The sequence below is a fragment of the Ursus americanus genome, chromosome 3 (genome assembly GCF_024610735.1).
Source record: "Ursus americanus isolate L20-20 chromosome 3, mUrsAme1.1.p, whole genome shotgun sequence".
NCBI lineage: Eukaryota > Metazoa > Chordata > Mammalia > Carnivora > Ursidae > Ursus > Ursus americanus.
In genome coordinates this window covers 34,088,134-34,107,551 of record NC_142129.1, presented here as the reverse complement: position 1 = coordinate 34,107,551, position 19,418 = coordinate 34,088,134, and the positions used below count along the sequence as shown (strand labels likewise).

Below are 19,418 nucleotides of genomic sequence, written 5' to 3'. Positions count from 1 at the left end.
CTGAGTTTTCTCTAAATTGTGTAGAACAGAAGAACTTAGAGCAGTATCCCTCACACCTGGCCATCTATGCGGTGACAGAACTCCTCCCCCACCACCTGAGTCGGGACTTCTGGGGTTGGGACCTATGCCTGAATGGTTAAGGAGCTCTGCAGTAGAGAACCACTGGCATAGAAGAACGGCATTCTAGAGCTGAGGAAGGTCTCTTTTTAAGAGAAAATTGTGAAGTTAGGGAGGAGTGCTGGTTGGATGTGTGTACAGAGTTCTTATAGAAAGCTGCAGACTGATCTCATGCATCATGAAGTTACTTGATTATGGGATATGTGGGCTAGATATGTCTTTGGGGACCACAGACTAGTTGAATAGCAGCTACAAACCTTCCTAAACTCAAAAAGGAAGTGATTAAACCAGGACTGTGGCCCTGCTTCTGTAGTTCAGAAGCAACACCGTAAACCTATCCCGATTCTAGAAACCTGCTATTAGGAACTGCCTGTTGGTCATCTTCATGACTCGTGGCTGACCCAAGGTTTAGAAAGTTGTAGTCAGATTGGTTCTGTGGCTGGACATCGTGGTGCTCATGTTAGAATTGTCTATGTCTATCCATGAACTCTTCCTCTGCCTCGGCGCGTTTCTTCAGTGTGAGATGGAACTGCACACCATTTATGAGGCTGCCATATAGGTATTCCATTAAATAGTACAGATATGTTAATACAAGAGTACGCATATGTTAGAAAGTTGTACAACACTCACGTGGTCACAGAAGTTTATAGACGTGGAGAATTGGCAAAAGTCAACTTAATTTTTATACTTAATTTTTATAGAACCTTTTCTGAGCCTTGCTTTGGGCTGGGTGCTGTGGGTCATAGCAAAAAGCCGAGACCAACTTTTGGGACAAGACATTTACTTTTCAAAGAAGGCAAAGTTGGGTAGACGGATGATTGTGATCTGATAGTAATTACATTGTATTGATTATTGAATGGTAGTTTTTCTTTAATTTGAGGAGGACTCTAACTCTAGAATTTCACAGATAAGGAAACTTTAAAAAAAAAGTGAAACTGTTTTAATAAATAATTAAAGCAGAAGGAACTTCATGTTCCTTTTACGAGTGGGTCACTACTAGATCCGTGTGTATATGGACCACATGACATTTTCATTTGTTCAGAGGAGAGTCTAGAGGGCCTGTGTTGAGCACTTGAATATTGGACATGATTCAAATGTGAGTCAAGTGTGTCTAGAGGCTTTATTCATACCTATTTTCTTTTAGTCAGCAATGCTTCATAATGCCCTGGTTTCATGAATTAATTTTAATGGAATTAAACTTGAACAGCTCAAAATTATATAATTAATTTCATTCAGCTTCAATTAAAGTTACTAATTGAATCAAGCCTACTAGCATGACACCTGGCGGCAGTTAGCTACATAACAGTAGCGGCAAGTCTGTAGGAGCTAGTTTATGTATACTAGTGAGTTTTTATAAAAAGCTCTCCTGTTGATAATCTCAGAAAGGCCTTGAGTTGACTGTAACAGTGGAAAGATTTCTGGAGTTGTTTAAAAAAGTAAAGATTTTAATTGAAACTAACACCTCTCAGGAAGATTACATTTTCTCTCGGATAATGCTGAGTAAATGTTACATAAATCTGCTAGAACATATTGGTTTAGCATGCTTCTGATTTATATTTTACTGCTATCTGAATATGGTTTTGCTTTCTGAAAATACTTCGCATTGAAAATCCTGCTTTTTTTTTCTATAGACACTTTAGCCTCTGGATTTAGTCCTAAGAGGGTGTCCATCTATTTTCATGTGTTGAAATGTGTTTCATGGCAGAACTTTTCAATTGTTGTGAAATCCCCATGGTACATGAGAAACTTCTGCATGTGCAGAAATTTTTTCGTTCCACTGGAAATGTTAGCACAGTTGACTAACAACTTCTGTTTGAATCTCTTTCCTTTCCTTGCTTCCATGGCTTCACATCATCCAGCTTCTCGTCCTTCTCTGACTCCTTTCTAATTGTGGAGACCCCTCTTGGTACTCTTATTTTAATGTAGTAACTTGTTTGATGGGCCCGTTCATTCAAATGGCTCTAGCCATCAAGTTTAGGAAGATCACTGTTTCCAGCTGTAACTTGATTTATTCCTGATTTGCAAATTCACACGTGCAGCACAAAACTCATCCGTGAAGCTGTGAAGTCTGTGGAGGCCTGAGCTGCAGCTCACGATTCAGTGCTTCCTCATTGCCCCGCACAAAGCATAAACAGCTACTATCTACAGATAGATATTTTTTAAATTAACAAATTATTCTCCTGGTCTCCAGGTTTCCCAGTCAAATCCTTGACCAAGAAAACTTCATCATCTCCTGTCCCATTTTCCTCGATTATCTGTGCAGAGCTCTAGTTGGAGTCTCCCATCTACCCCCTTTCCCGTCTTGTCGTTCAGTTGATTGAACTCTGATTAAACTGGACTCTTCTAAATCTCTCTTTTAGTTTCTATCACTCTCTTCTCCCTCTTAGGTCCATCCATATTCCAGTGATTCTCAAGGATGTTAAGTGCAATAAAATTACCTAAGTGCCCCACACCCAAATTGAAATAGAGTCTTTGGGAGGGGGACCCAGGAATCTGTTTTTTTTAAAAAAGCCCCCCAAGTGAGTTGAAACGCAGTCAGGATTGAGACACTGCTGTGCACAAATGTATTAATCTTCCTAATGCATGGCTCTGATAAGGCATTTCATAAAGGTTTACTAGCTACTTCGACTTACTTCTCTTGCCTTTAAATTCAGTCCAGATTTCTCACCTTCGCATTCAAATATCCATGCTGTGTCCCTAATAAACCTTTACAGTCTTATCTCCTAATGTCCCCCCTTAAAGTATTTCACACTCCAGAGGGTTGGAACCTTTGCTTGTGGAGTTTGCCCACCCTGTTCTTCTACCAGGCATGGCCTTTCTCCCATCTCTGCTTTTAGAATTCCTACGAATGTTCTTAAAGACCATACAACATGTACCATTTTCCTCTAGGGCTTTTCTTGAGCTCTAAATCGGGATGAGTTTTTTTTTTTTTCTTCCTTTGAACCTCTTCAGTGCTCTGGACCTCTTACAACATGGGTATTACCTTGTGTTACAGTTAGCTCTTTGGGTTATTTTGTTCCTGAGAAGATGTTACTTTTCCTTACTGGCTTTCGCCCTGAGGACCCATAAACCCGTGTACAAATCTCCCATCCTCGACAGCCTCCCTTTCTGGGAATGCATAACACAGTCCTTGCCTCCCCAGGGAGAACTCTGCCCTGGCTTTCTACACCTCCTCACTTCTCAGTTGCTCCTCATTCAACTGCAGTCTGACTTTTAGCCCAACCGTTCGTCGGGATCTCTTCTCCTTTGGTGCTTTCCCTGCCACGCCGCCCCTACATGTATGGGACTCGCTTTCAGCCTGTATGTGACCTTTGCGCATGATCTGTCATGGCAGACCCCTTGGTGTGTGACAATGACTGACTTAGAATAATCTTAACAGGTTATTTTTGCTGTACCCCTGTCTGATTCTTCGATGCTGGTCACATAGTAGGTGCTCAGTAAATCTGTTACTGCTTCAATAATCTATGCAACAGTCAGTAGTGATACTGCCCCCAATTCCTTAAATTATGGCAGACCTGGAAGCATTTGGGGGGGGGGGGGAACCTTAAAAAGAAAAGAGAGAGAAAAATATGTAACATTTAATAGTAACAGTGTGTCTTTTGTTTTTTACAGAAAAATGTGATAAAGAAAATACTGAGAGAAATCTCACTCAACCTACCGAGAGCTGCTTCACACATGGAGACGTGCAGGCCCAGTCCGTTTGGGGAAACTGTTCCGATGATGAGCTCATCCGAAGTAAGTATTTTTAAAGAAAATCCGAGTGATGTGGGTTTGTGGCTATGATAATATGCTCACAGTTAATTGTTCCATAAAATTCTCCCGGAAATCTAGACATCAACAGAGTTTATCTGAAAGTATATTCATGAGTATTTTAAAATGTGGAGCTAAAACTAGAGCTTAAGTAATACCGTCTGTCCATTTTCATCCTTTTTTTAAAAAAGGAAGAATTGACCTGTAAGTTTTGGACTTTATTCTCATAGAGATCTAGTTACACTTAATTCCTTCTTGAGCAGTGATGAAGTAGAAGTCAGACAATTCTGAGTGGACTGTGAAACTAAGAAGACAAAGAGCAGAAGGACAATAAACAGTCCTTTGGGGGTTAATACCATTCTGGTCCCTGTTCCCGAAGCCAAATGATTCCAAACTTGTTTTTTGTTTTTTTGGGGTTTTGTTTTTTGTTTTTTGTTTGTTTGTTTGTTTGTTTGTTTGGTTTGTTTTGTTTTTACAGTTAACATTTTTAGCAGTACTTGGCTTCTTTTTATTCTCTTCCTCTTCCTGAAAGTGCTCTGTAGAATATATACAAAAGCTTTGGTGTATTTTCTTTTGACTGTGGGAGTGCCTGGCAACAGCAGTATCATTGGGGCGCTATTCAGAAAGCCGATTCCGTGTCAGGTTTTCCCGTAGACCTGGAGCCTCCCCTCGGTAGGTTCAGATAACGAATTGTTCTCTCTAGTAAACATGTAAGTATAAAGACTATTGCTGTCCTGTTTAGTGAAGCTCCATCTTAGTTACAGAATTCATACCAGTTAAGGGAAGGATTTAAAATGAACTCTTCTCCCTATTATCTGTACTGGTTAAGTGGGCAGTGATTTAAAAAAAAATACTGTAAATTGCATGAAATAGTTTCTTTGGAGATCATGATGGTTTAGCCTGTACCAAGGGAGGCTGGAGCGCGTGGGAGCCTCTGTCTAGTTCTACTAACACGCGCTGAACAGACGCAGAGACAGCACCCTATGGCCCCCTCTGAGAAGGCTGCTGGGGAAACGGGCCATCGAACGGATATCCAGAAAAGAAAGGCCAAAGACAGCAATGCCATCCCTGGCTGAAACATAGCTGGCAAGACTTTCCAAATATTTGCGGGTGACCTCGGATTCTGGATTCTGATTACAGATTACAGGAACTGTATTTTTGTCTTCTTCCTGGTCACACTTTTCTAGGCAAAGGCGACTTTGTTGGGTCTACAGAAAAATCTTGATATCTGGATTTGCCAAAACGGAACGTTTTATGTCATCTTTAAACTCGACTCAAGTCTGGCTAGCACTTCAAAGTCTGACACTGTGATAGCTTCTGCTGTTCCAACTCCCTGACACTGACCTCCACAAAGCTGTCTGGATTTTCTTCTTTGGCCTACCCCGTAGAATAGGTGGTCATCTCTGCATAATTCACTGTCTGTCTCTCTCAACCCCACGGTTAGGGAGGCGTGTGTTTTCCTCTCAGCATCTAGCACATTTTGGGGGGCCCAGTAAAATCTTTTGTAATAACAATAGGCCCTGGAAAGGAGGCCCTGGCTCAGAGTTGCATGGGGGAAGAGGGGAACATCTGTGGTGAGTCAGGCCCGGGCTGGCTCCCATTCCAGCAGTCCTGTGTGGCTCCCTGAGCATTGTGGAAGAGGCGGACAGCTGGCTCCCATGGAATTGATTTTAGTGTTCCCACTGTAGTGCGAGGTTGGCTGGATGGAGGGATCATCAGAAAAATGAGGCCGGCTGGGGTGTGGGAACATTTTCAAATGCACAGCCCACTCTTTTTTCCAGGCTTCCATGGGACAGCTCAGCTGCATAAGCAAGAAGTGGAGAGTGAGTCTGTTTAATAGGACTTCTCTTTCTCTCTCAATTCTCGAGCGTGGTTAGAAGGCTGGCAGCTAACATCTACGTTGCCCCGGATGCCTGCCGCTTTCTTTGTTGGACATTTAAGGTGTAATTTATAGGGGACTGTTAGCTGTCAGTGTGATGAGGCTGTTTTTTACTTTTCTGAGAATAACTGAGCTCTGGAAAGTCAAGGGAGTGGTTGCTTTGGAAATTGTATTCTAATTAAAGGGTGTATTCTCAGGCCTCATAAATGAGATCCACGCTGAGAATAATTTCCAAATTATTCTGTGAACTTTAACCCTGACCTCAGTGGACCACCCACTTGTGGCTCACACTTGGTTCATGCTCCACATAGAAGTTCGAGCTTTGTGAGCCTTCCCTGGTCCTTCTAGAAAACATTGCAGGTGGCAGACCTCAGGTACAGTGCTCTCAGGGCCTGGATTTCAAATTGGTTGCCCTTGAGTTGCTAACTTATTACAGAGAATCCTTTCTGGAAGTTATAAATAAAAGAGAAGAAATCCATATGGAATCAAACATTTCGAATAAATAGGCCACACACAATCTGGTCAGGGAATGTGCATTGTGATTCTCTTTCTTATGAAATTTAAATTAAAAAGACAATTCCAACTACTCAAGTTGGTTAAAAAAAAAAAAACTAAATCAGTAAAGAATTAAAAACATAATGGAGGTTTTTGAGGAAATTTTATGATTGGGAGGCTTTATTTTTTTCATCTTACGAATTTTCTTTTTACAGTTTAAAAAGGGTTCATATTCTGAGGAAATGTTTTGGTCTAAAATTTCTGGAATGAGGCTTAAATTTTAGAGTTTATGGGAGTATCTTTTTATGGGAACACCAGTGAAGACTTTGGCTTTTCCCCTCATATTAGTGTATATGATTCAGTATATAATTTGGAGCTCTGCCTTGTTTTTATAATCACTATTCCTCTGAATTGGTAAAATAAATGTGGCAGGGAAGTGACACCCTCAATTAATATTAATTTTTCTATTTAACCCATAATATGCATACACTGATAACAGGCAATAGACAACATTTCATGTTTTAATTAGACTAGAAAAGGAACAGAAGTAACATTTTGATCTTAGTCTTTGGGGGGATTTCTAAGGTAGGAAGGAGTGGGGGGTGTGTGTGTGTGTGTGTGTGTGTGTGTGTGTGTGTGTGTTCTCCTGTGTTTATACTCAGATATGTGTAGTATTTTCCTTTAATTTAGGTCAGATTCTATTCTAATTATTTCCTATAGAGAGAGAGCTTACATTTTTCTTTGTTCTTCTTTCCAAAGTGCCTCAGGTCTCTATCGCAGATTTTTCTAGGTCTTTCTGAAAATTCTTATTACTTAACTTTATCCTTGGACATTGCTTTTACAGAAACGTCTCCTAATTCTAAATGTCATTACTTAACTCGAGAAATTTTCCTTAGCTCCTCTTCTGAAATAAATTTCCCATTAAATTAAACTATTTTGTTCAGCTAATTCTCTCCTTTGTGATTTTGTAGAATTCCCATGATCTGAAGCAAAGTTAGAATGCTCCACTTAAATGGTAATCGTCATTCTATTTAACCCATTTATTCATTCTGAAGAGTTTTTTGCTCTCATAACAGTAAGCACTTAATTGGTGGTAGAATGCAAGCCTCTTCTCTAATTCACACTTGTCTCCTCTTTATGGAGCTAATGCATCCTGCTGTGTCACTCGTCCTGCTGCCGGATACCTTCCTCTTGGCATCCTTGGAGTTTCCTCTCAACATCGCCAGGCTCGGTTCTGAGGAGCTCTATTCCTTCTCTTCCAAGACTTTGCCAGCTTACCTCTGATCACTCCTTAGTGAATATTTATCATTGAGGGAATGCCTCTTGTATGTCAAGTGCTGAAAAAAGGCAGAGACTCAGGTGTACTGTTTATATACTGAGAACATTTCTGACTTGACGATAAGGAAAGAGCATGAGAGATTTGGATTCAAATTTCTTTAGCAATTCTCTTGTTTGCACATTATAGTTCATATTATTGCTATTATTCTTTTAGAATTCACTTTATATAAAAGAGGACATAAGCCCTTGAAATAAGCACTACCCAGTAAGACCAGGCGGGGGCGGGGGCGGATGTAACTTTTCATGTTATGTTTCTTAGGTGATCTGGAATTCTATCTTAACAGCGCATGATCATTCGTTCTGGGATCCGATACTGGGAGTAAGTCTTTGTGACGTCATCTTGCTGAGTATCTTTTCCTCTATTTGTCTCTTGGAAAAATTCTCCCTTTTTAAAAAATACGCTGACCAAATGGTTATGTGGCTGCAGTTGAGATGCTTTGATTATTGCTGTGGAGAAGAATCGTTAACCATCAGTTATTGCAAAATCCAGCTCATGATTTGGTTTCAGGCTGGGTGGACAATCATAAGCTCTTTTTGGTGGTTACCTGTATTTATCTCATTGGTCAATGACCATGATTAGGCTGCGTTCTAGAACGGAACTGGAGTTTACTGACACATTTCTTCTTTAGGGTATACTATTCCAAGCTCATCTGGGTTTGATCAAGATGCTAGGAGAACCATCGCCCATTGGTTTTGCTTTGGGCATCTTAAGCTCAGGGTCCTGGAAGCTGACTGCCAGGTTCAGATTCTGGATACATCATTATTGCTGGTGTTGGGCAAGGTACTTAAACTCTGTGATTAAATTTCTCATTTTTAAAATGGAGGTGCCAATTCTGTGTACCTTATTATGTTATTTTAAGGATTATATGAGAAAATGTATTTTGTATGTTTAATTAGCACAGAGCTATATGTGTAAACATTAAATGACTTTATTGGTTTTCATTATTGTTATCCTTGAGCACAGGCGTCCGTTACAAAGCTTTGTTTTTTGTTTTTGGTGTTGCTTTTTTTTTGATCCATGATTCCAGTGGGTTGGACATGCTGGGTATGTAGACCTTGTCTTCCTGAGATCGTTGATACTTATGTCACAACAGTAGCGAGCACATTGGATGTGACATGGTTTACGCTTGGTAAGTGCATAAGAAGCACATAGAATTGATGAGATTCTTTACCCATCTTGCTTGTATTATTTCAGACTTGAAGGTTCTCTCATGAACATTCTAAATTAATACGTTCTTCCTTTTATTCCTTCTGACTCTCTTCTTACTACTCCCAAGCCATACCTGATTCATTCACGTCAAGTTCCAATATTTATAGATGACTCTAAGAATATTAAAGCAGTCAAGTCATAGGTTTGACTGCTCTTCGCTGGTAAGTTCTTCTGAAGAGTTCTCAGTGAACTATGGCAGTGCTCTGAATAACATTCATTGTGGAGGTGGGTAGAAATGGCACTTTATGTAGGACTTTTTTGGTTCCCTATTTCTTATTTTTCTTGCCTAGATAATAAGAAAAGAGTCTGAGACTCCTTGAGTTTCCTTCCTTCCTTCATCCCTCCTTCCCTTCCTTACTCCCAATTCCCCACCCTCCTTCCTTCTCTCCCTCCTTTCTTCTTCCTTTTCCTATCTTTCTATCCCTTTCTAAATTAATTTTTAAATGTTTTGTGTTTTATAAAGTGCAATGTTTGTCTTTGCCGTGGTTGTTTTACTGTCCCTATGAATATTGTAATGTATTACGTCATCCTTCACCCTTGTCCTGTACCGGGACTCGTTTCATTTCCAGCCTATCTCCTGCTGCCCTTTTGTCAAAGATTTTCAGCCTCTTTCTGATATCCTGAAAATATTCTGGTCTTTACTGGGAGAGATGAGATGGTATTGCAATATATGTGGTGGCTGGGGTTCAGTGAGGGAGCCAGGTTTATTCCTTTCCCATTTGGGAGTTTCTTTGAGCCTGAGGGAGGGGCTGAGGCCTGGGAGCTACCTCAGAGATCACCCTTAAAATGCTAACCACTGAAGAGATAACTAACACGTAAAGATCAAGACCATAAATGCTGCGGTCTAGATAATTTTAGTTCTCAAACCTCCCAGCTTCCTGGAGCTGAACACTGTGTGAATTTACACATAAATTATTTTTTGTCGAGTGTGTTATTCATGGATAACTTTCAGGATTAGGAGTCAAAATATAACTTCTAAAGCTGAATAAGAAATCGATTACATTAAGATGGAGTGTTACAGTGTGCTGACCCGGTGTTATGTTGGTGATACAGTGATGAACAGTGCAGAGTTCATAGTCTTGAAATAATGTGTATTGTGAGTGCTGTGATGGGAAAGGGCAGGCTGCTGTATTTTCACATTCGAGAAACACAAAGTCTCACGTTAGGAAGAGGTCAAAGAGGGCTTTCCAGAGGGAGTGATGTCTACGGTAATGCCTAAAGGAGCTAGCCAACTCAGGCAGAGCATGGGAGTGGATGGAGCCATAGTGTTCCAAGCCAAAAGAACAGCATACTTGTAGGTCTAGAGGTGAGAGGTCAGCTTGAGGAGAGTTGCAGAAGTTTTGTGAAAGCTGAGATGTAGAATGTTTGATGAGAGGTAGAGAGAAGTAGAGGCAAAGAAACAGAGGGTTAAGGGAAGATGGAAGGTATTGAAGGGAGTTGTGACTTGAGTAGATTTATATTTTTATTTGTCTATATTTTAGGATGACTACTGTTGCAGTTGTTGGAATATAAATGAGTGGGAAACCGAAAGTATTAGGAGACCAACTGGGAGACTGTTGTATTAATCCAGCTGAGAAAGATACATCTTGGATGGGGTCATGGCAGGTGGGATCCAGCTTTCTGTGGCGAACAGCCAGTAGGACATATGGGGTAAGAGAAAAGCAGGTGCTGGGAATGAGGCCAGGAGTTTTAGTTTGGACAAATGATAGTTGTTTCGAAAGGACAGCAGGGCAAAGGATTTAAGGACATTGTCCAAAAAGGGTTTGAAATGCTGGGTTGTGGATGTCCAATGGGTTGAGAAGGAAGTAAAAACAAGTAAGGTCTAACAAATAAGAAAAACAGCCAGAGAGGCTAACAATCCCTAAAGGGTTCTATTCCGGAAGAAACAGAACAGGTATCGATGGAGTAAGTGGAGAGGAGAAGTGGAAAGAGAAGATGAATTATGAAAACGGGAAGTAAGAATTTAAAATTTTTGAAGGTTTGAAACAATCCCTGGTGAGGACGAGGTGCGGTTGCAAGGATGGGCGGCTGAAATGGATTCTCCCAAACCCAGAGTGCTAGATTTGGAAGGAATTTTGGAGGCTTCATAAAGATTGCCCTGTTCAGTAGGTGGGGAAGCAAATCCAGAGGTTTGTTCCAATCAGCATGACCAGGAAGGGGCAAAGCTGGGGCTTATCTGTGTTTGAGTCTCCATCATCTGAATTCCTCATCGAAACGTAATAGTTTAGGAGAAGTCAGCGAGTTGATTATCTCTGGTTCTTTCTTCTTTGCCCAGCTGTTGTGGAGGAATGGAAGAGTAGTTTGGTATTCTCTAAGCTGAGGACTCTGAAATGGATGAAAAATAGTGCACGTTGTTTAGAGCTGCTGGTTTGACTCATTGTAAGATTCAGAAAGGTCTTCTCCATCTAGGCCAGTAACATACAAAATTGGGATTTTAAAAAAAGATATATGTGTAATTGTCTCTTATATAAATGTGTGTATGTATGTCTTCTCCATCTAGGCCATTAACATACAAAATTGGGATTTTAAAAAAAGATATATGTGTAATTGTCTCTTATATAAATGTGTGTTATATATATGATTTGTATCCAATTAAATGTGTGTTTTTTTTTTTCCTTAATAAAAGTTGTCTCTTCACAATAGTTACTTTTAGGGAGCTATGTGAAATTGAGTGGGGACGTGCTGGTAAAGAGGACTTCCACTTAATATTCTGTATACCTTCCTCTGTATCGTTGATTTCCCCCCCCCATTGGGGTGAATTATTTTATTATATTGAAAGCAATAGTGTCTTAAAAAGAAAATTCTCCTACATAGCTAACTACTCCAGGGTAAGGGCCCAGCTTCCCAAAGCTACGTTAGAGCCCAGTCACCTGTAGGAAATGCTTCAAGTCACAGATAAGCCAGGGGATTCCGATTCCTTCAGGTTCTGCAGGAGACAGGACCAGCTAAATAAATTGGTGGGTATGGGAATGTGTGGAATATAGCGTAAAATGAGAATTCCGGTCCCCTTATTCAGAAAGTATGAATTTCAAGATGGCAGCAGCAGAGCATTACACATGCTCAGGGTCCTTCTGAGCGTGGGGCTCTGGGCCACGGCACACACAGGTCCCATGGCTATGAAGCTGGGCCTGGCTGGAGGCATTGAGAGAGTGGGGAGTCAGTTCTGGTAAGCAAAAAGGAATACTGTATACCCATTTTAGAATTTGTTTTTTTTTTCAGTAAGCCTCTAAAATTCTAGAATGAGGAAGTTTTTCTGGGCTGGGCAGATCCTGCCTTTGTCACAAGTATGAGTAGCTTGTACAGGTATGTGGGACCGTTGCTGTGTAGCAGAGTCTTGAAGGCAGTGGTTGCCAGCTTTTATCCAGGCACAGAGGGACTGAGACCTGCTTCCGGCTTTATCTTTATCTATGGCTCAGTAGAGGATGAGGTATATGAGAATGAGAAGCTCCTTCCAGGAGCTCCATTTCCCCTCCATCTTAGCATAGCTGGGAGCCAGTACGGTGACTTGTCCTGTGTTTCCTTCAGTGAGTATTTCAGGACTCGGTGGTAAATCCGTGCTCCACAGTTTTCCATCGGAAGCTGGATTCTTCCCAAGTCCTTGGGTTCTGCAGTAAGACACCCAGAAGTCAGGGAAATTTCTTTTAAAACCCTCCGATGCTGGTATTAGAGGGTAAAATTGCATTAAGTGAGCTAGAGAAGAGAGTGGGTGGAGAAATTTGTTCTGCATTGGAACATAATCTAATTAAATACATTTTCCATGGTTCTTGAGAATTTGGACTGGGAAATTTAAGGAAAAAAAGAAAAGGATTCCCACCATCTCAAATTGTCATAAATAATTGATTTATGCCAGTGTGATCTTACAATTTTATTTATTTGTTTTTAGAGAAAGTGAGCACAAGCAGGGGAAGGTGCAGAGGGGGAAGGGGAAGAAGGGGAAAGAATCTCAAGCACTCCGTGCTGAGTGCAGAGCTGACTTGGGGCTTGATCTCATGACCCTGGGGTCATGACCTGAGCCGAAACCAAGAGTCGGAGGATTAACTGAGCCACCCAGGTGCCCCCATACCGGTGTGATCTGATAAGACCAAATGTGTCATTTTGGATGTTGCCCATCACTCCTTGTCTTAGTGGTAAAGATACTACCATACCATCAGCAGAGAGGCCCATCTTTGCAGGGTATCTTCTCCATGTTGGTTCAGCATTGCAAAGTGCTGTCATCATCACAAAGGTGAGTGAAGTGTAGGCAGCAGCGGTGAGAACAACACATCCAAACAAGGGTGTGATCGTGTGCAGTTAGCATTTTCCTGTTCGTCCTCGTGTTAGGTTCTTCTTACTGCACTTCTCCCGTATCCAGTAAATTTTTTAAAGAGATTTATTTGAGAGGGAGAGAGAGACAGAGACAGAGGGAGCACGCAAGCAGGGGGAGAGGGAGAGGGAGAGAGAAAATCTCAAGCAGACTCCCGGCAGAGCACGGAGCCCTACGGGAAGGTGGTGGTGGGATCCTGACCTGAACCAAAATCGAGAGTCGTCCACTCAAACCACTAAGCCACCCAGGCGCCCCTCCAGTAAATTTTTAAAAGGCTTGTCAGATAGTTCTGGATATGAATATTTACTACTGGGAATGTAAAATTAAACTCCTGCTCTTACATATTTAGGTTTTCAGTATTTTTCATTTTAGCCAATTTCAGGTGGTTGATTTTTTTTTTTTTTTAAAGATTTTATTTATTTATTCGACAGGACAGAGGCAGCCAGCGAGAGAGGGAACACAAGCAGGGGGAGTGGGAGAGGAAGAAGCAGGCTCCCAGCGGAGGAGCCTGATGTGGGGCTCGATCCTATAACGCCGGGATCACGCCCTGAGCCAAAGGCAGACGCTTAACCGCTGTGCCACCCAGGCGCCCCTCAGGTGGTTGATTTTTGGTCTGGCTTCATTGTTGAAAGAAACAGAGGAAATGCCCTTCAGTATTTTCCAGGTAGATATATAGAATTTGCCTCGTTAATTCCTTAAAGATCAGACCCCAGTGAAATATGTGTGTATAATATTTAGAACACATTTTATTTATTTATTTATTTTTTAAAGATTTTATTTATTTATTCGACAGAGATAGAGACAGCCAGCGAGAGAGGGAACACAAGCAGGGGGAGTGGGAGAGGAAGAAGCAGGCTCATAGCGGAAGAGCCTGATGTGGGGCTCGATCCCATAACGCTGGGATCACGCCCTGAGCCGAAGGCAGACGCTTAACCGCTGTGCCACCCAGGCGCCCCTAGAACACATTTTAAATATGTATCAGAAGATCTTTTTTTTATAGAAGATTGAAAAATACTGACTTTTGCTATAAAGTTCAAATTTGTTTGGACTGATTCACATCAGGGTAAAAAAATTTCAGTTTATGTAAACATTAAATTTGAGCCTCACTGCCTCTCCGATGCCTGGAAGATTGGTGTGAAGGGGTGTTGGTGGTCGCGGGCACTCAGTCAAATCGCGGAGTCTTCAGGGAGCCCTCGAGTGGGGTGGGGTTGAGTGTGATGGTGCTGTGGCTGCCCACGCACCCTGCGCCCCCTCCCAGCATGACCTCACCTTCCAGCACGACCTCTTCGATCCCTAAGTGGTGTCTGGTTTGTCCTCTAAGTCAAGGCTTCTTTTAATTTCCATGAACTATAGAGCTGCTTTTAATTTCTTTGAAATCACACTGATGCTTGACTTTTTTTAACTCAAAGGACTTTGTATCTGTTTCACTGGAGCCACCTTACAAACATAGACACACCTTGGACCTTGTCACTGCCAAGGTCTCTTTTCTGAGATCTTGAAATCAGAAATTCACTTTCTCATTTCTGCCCGTTCTTCACGTTAGTTACGCCTAACCTGTGAACGATGTTCTTTCCCCCCATAGAATCTCATCTCCTTGACTTCATGTGCCTTTTTTTTTTCATGGCCTGCTGACACCTGCAGATGATCTTTCATTATCTCCCTCAGTTCTGTGACCTTGTGTACTATTTGCCATGATAATAAGGTAGCAGACAACACGGTCAGTCTTCTTCGTTCAGATTCCAGGGGCTGGGGAATCCTAGATAAAAGAGGTCATATGCAGTACGATTAGCGTTAGTGTGAATACAGGTTCTCTGAGCTCAGTTGACACCTCTCTGCTCCTCAGCTGTACTTTAATTTCTAGTTGATTTTCACTTGTGGTCCAAATTTGCCTTTTAATTGTGTGACACTATCTTCTGAAGACTCAGCTTATATCCTAACGCAGCTCTCTATCACGGAGGCATTTTAGGTGATATTTTAACACAAACCTGGTGTTCAAACCCAGTGCGGGTCTACCCGGCTGATACTTACTCCACCTTGATATATGTCGTAAGGGATAAATGCAACTAAAATGACCTCAATACTGATAGGTCAGTTCGCCCAGTGGCCTCCTCTCAGTCCTCTTTCTTTCTGTAGTGTTTGACAGGACAGGTTCCCTGCTGGAAATTCCTCCCTCTGTCTCTGGAGCTATACTGGCTTCCTTTCTGTCCTCCAGATGCCCTGAGTTCCTGTCTGTCTCTGAGCTTCTGCACTCTGGGTTGTCATGTTTCCCCCTCCCCCCCACCTCCCTGTGCTCCAGACTTAAGTGTCACTTTGAAGAGAGGCTTTTCTGTTTCTTCCCTGTTTCTGCAAGCACCCTTTCCTTTCGGTTGTTGTCACAATTTGTAACTTGTTTCTGCTAGGACATGTCTATGATCTGCTGGCTTTAGGTCACACCCCCAGCAATTAGCACCAATGTAGGACCACGGTAGACTTTTCCAAAGCTATTTTGGATGACTATGGGAATAAAAGAAATTCGGCTTTTTCCCCCACGACTTCCTTTCACGTAGTTTTGCTGTAGCCAAAATAGATTCCGTGTTCTTCGCTTTACGTGTCCAGTCGTTTCCTTCTCCTAGGCTTCACTCATGTTGCCTGTCTCCCCACATCTCCAGCTGTACGAGCGAGGCCTGCTGTGATCTCTCCCTTGTCTGGACTTGCAGAGTGGCTTTGTCTTCATCTCTCCTAAAGGACTTGTTAATTTTGAAATTGTCCTGCCGCGTGGATGGCGCTCTTCCTGTCACTGAACTGAAGGCTGCTTAAAGGCTCATTCAGCTTCGGAGCCCTCCCAGCGTATAGCCCGGGGCCATGCACAGAGTTTGTTCCCAATACTGTCCTGTGAATTGTTGAATAAATGAAAATCTGTACCTTTTGACTACATTTAGCTTCTCTGTAGGAGACTGACAGCTTTGAATTGGTTAAGCTGTAGTAATTTGTCTTAAAATGTGGATTGACTATCTTTGCCTCTCTTAAGGAGCTAATTTTCTCAGTCTACAGTTCATGCATATCAAAGGATGCTTTTTATTAGTAATATTAACAATGTTATTACTTAGAGCTTTTTACAGTTAATGAAATTTTTCATATTGATGATCTCACTTGGCCTATCAGCAACTTTATCAGGCAGGTGGAATAAGTATTATTGTCTCTAGAGGAGACTGGGCTCAGAAAAGTCAAGCAGTGTACCCAGGGCCACACAGCTCCTCCGTGATTTCCAGCCTTGCTTCTCAGACGGGGAATGGAAGAGTCGGGAAAGGGTTGGGACTTTGTGGTGGTCACGGTCCCCTAGAGATTACATTCAAGTCACAGGGGAGGTGATAGTTTTCCCAGATTATAAATTCCAAGCTGAAAATTCTAATCCATTTCCCCAGTTGGAAATTATTGCCAATCTGTCACTATTAATGATGTGACCGTATCCTGCCTTTGTGTTGGATCATAAAAAAGTTAGGAAAATTTTAATGTACTATATTCCTTTGGAATTTTATCTTTGTTCTGATAAATTCAAGACAGTTCCTGGGCTTACTGTATACTTGGCATCATAGAAAAAAGGCTTCTTTAGTTTTGAGAACTATTTCCTCATTGCCTCCATGAGAACTTACTTGTTCTCATTCCAAGAGATAGAGAATCTTGATATCTGCCATTCTTCTTTGCGGTGTGAAGATATTTATTTTCCTTCTGCGCCAAGAAGAAATCAGAATAAGCGAAGCTGACGCTACAGGGGCAGGAATATGATGCCATAGTCCTGTCCCTTTGTTCAAAGCAATGGTTCTCAGCTCTGCATTAGCTCAGAAACATGCTGATGCCCAGGCCCCACTCCACACAAAGAACCTAGAATCAGATGTGAGTAGGGCCTGGACAACCTTAATTTCTGAGAGCTTCGCAATTAATTTTGAGGTACGACTCAGACTTAGAACTGATGAGATATTCAATTGAATATATTGCCGTAGAGCAAAAAGATCTTATAAAGTAAATTGCACAGTTTTTTATTTGATTATTTAAAGACTTTTTTTTTTTTTTTTTTTGAAAGTGGTTTCTTACAGTTGTGATTGATGATTGATGACCGTAGGGACTGATAGCCATGGCTGCCTGTTTGGGAGAACCCAGGTACTGGCCTCTTGTTTTAGCCCTTAGTCCTTTTGGGAAGGACTTTTGTTTTCTGGAGAGATGTTTACATTGTTCAGAAAGTGTTTTGTGCATTTAGTTTCACTGTGCAGCACTTTAAGTTTTATGATATTGGAAAAGAACTATTACAGTTTGCACCCGTGGCCTCATGAAGTGGCACGATGGGGTTGGATAGCGCATTGAAAGGGCTTTAAGATCGAAAACTTGACGTCACCGGAAGGGATTATTTTGATTATCTTTGGAATCTTGATGTATTAACCCAAGATCAGGGTTTCTGTTATGTAAGAGTCGGATTTCTTAAGGTTGAAAACCCTTTTGCCTGTTTTTCTGAGGAATTACAAATGCCTGCTTTCATCTTCTCTTGACACTCTGTCCCGGATGGGAATAAGCTATCTCTTTCAGTTAAAAATCTCGGCAATAAGCAGGCTTCCAATCAAGTGTTTGTGGATATAGTGGAAAGAATATCTCCTAAACTATTACAGCTAGAGTTTGTTCTCGGAGTAAAGCAAAGTCCCTTATAATAGAGATACAGTTTACCTAAGAGTCATATTAATAAGTAAAAAAAAGATCAGCTTTTTGAATAATATATGAATTCATATGATATCAGTGGTATCTGGGCATTTGGGACAATACATAATTAGTTTCAGTTCCTTTAGAGAGGGAGATGTGGATGTTAAATTGCTGATGAAGCACATACTTTGGAGAACAGTGCATTTCAAAACTTTGTGCAATATCAGCTATTTCTTTCAATGGTATGGAAATATAGCATAAGACGGAGAAGATTTATTAGGGGCAGTTTTACACCATTCTTAATGTATAAAAGTTCATGGTTTGCTCATTTGGAACTAGTTACTTAAAGAAGAATAATAGCAAATATTTATAGGCCTGCTGGGAACACATTAGTCCCGTGCAACTTCAGGAACCATTGTTTGTCGCCTGTAAACCAGTCATAATCATTTGCTTATATAAAAATAATCAGTATCACAATATTTCAGCATTTAAAAGAGCTTGGTCATTTCGTTATTAACAGTTACCCTTTTACAAAACTTGGAACCATGGACCTACCCCCAGAGAATTCAGTGCTCACAGAGTAAGAAGACTTGGAATTGTGGAATAAATACATTCTGAGGCAAGAGGGGAGGGAGAGAGTTTGGAATAAATTGATTTCTGTTTAGTAAAAGTGAAGAAACTGACTCAATGGAAGGAGCTGTTTTGCTACAAGGAAGAAATATTCCAAACAAAACTGTTCCTGGGCAGTCCTATCTCCTCGTTCTCACCTTGAGGGAGTTCCTTCAAAGGTTTCAGTTTTACCGTGGAAACTAAGTAAAGAGGCTCCAGCACACACGGTGTACGTCGTATAAGGCCCTCCGCAGGCACGGTTTACCGTCTGCTCCTGAGTGTTTGAGACACACAAACAGAATACTGTATCTTTTGCACAACTCTTTGACGTTTGTGCTCCGATTTCGGTCCAGTTATTGTCATTATCTTAAATATGTTCAAAAGTTTTCTTCCTGAGAAATGGGGCCCATTACTTAGCCAAGGATTCATCCCCTTGCTCATCCCCTTTCTCAGGTTTGCTTCTTCTGATAAACATCACGTTCGTGAGCAATTCCTTGTCTCCATGAAGCCTAAAGAAAATGAGGGGTTTGTTAGAACACTCACTGGGGAGAAGTCTTTAATTTAGTTTGTTTTTCTGATGACATCTGCAGTGTTAAAGTAAAAATATTTAAATGGAACAGTTCACCGAGTACATACTTTATGTGCAAAAAGCACAAATGTGTGGGAGTGTTCATTTTCTGCATTTAATTTTTTCTTTTTCTTTTCTTTTCTTTCTTTCTTTTTTTTTTTTTTACCAAAAACAAACAAACAAAAGCCCAACCACTACTTCTTGGACTGAAAAAAGCCAAAATGGGATAACTAAGCTCCCAGAGTCAGAATGTACAGCTCTGGCAGCCCGAGTAGGTACGATTATAGCTTGGTCAGTAATAATGACAGATTTTAGTGTCCATTTTCGTGTACGAAACACTAAATTACAATGAATTGAAAAGTTGGCTGGTTTATAGTCCTAGAATAGCATTTCTGGAAGGTAAGGATGACGTTAAATCATTTTGGGATGGTTTCAGTCGTTTTCTCTTTTAATTGCAGGTACAGTGCTATTTTCACTTCTTCGCATG

General features: G+C 41.2%; 2 protein-coding genes across 3 annotated transcripts in view; one reads left to right on the top strand and one right to left on the bottom strand.

The window, feature by feature from the left end:
- Positions 1–19,418, top strand: part of MDFIC (MyoD family inhibitor domain containing) — an 85,098-nt gene that overhangs the window by 14,478 nt on the left and 51,202 nt on the right. For both annotated transcript variants that reach the window (XM_045792804.2, XM_045792803.2), the window contains exon 3: positions 3,730–3,852. In XM_045792804.2, the coding sequence (XP_045648760.1) occupies positions 3,730–3,852 (123 nt within the window). The remainder of the gene's footprint in view (positions 1–3,729; positions 3,853–19,418) is intronic.
- The window catches only part of LOC148110362 (uncharacterized), a 296,218-nt gene continuing 294,907 nt past the window's right edge, over positions 18,108–19,418 (bottom strand). Inside the window, exon 13 of the transcript XR_015723895.1 lies at positions 18,108–18,872. The gene's annotated coding sequence lies outside the window, so the exon portion shown is untranslated. The remainder of the gene's footprint in view (positions 18,873–19,418) is intronic.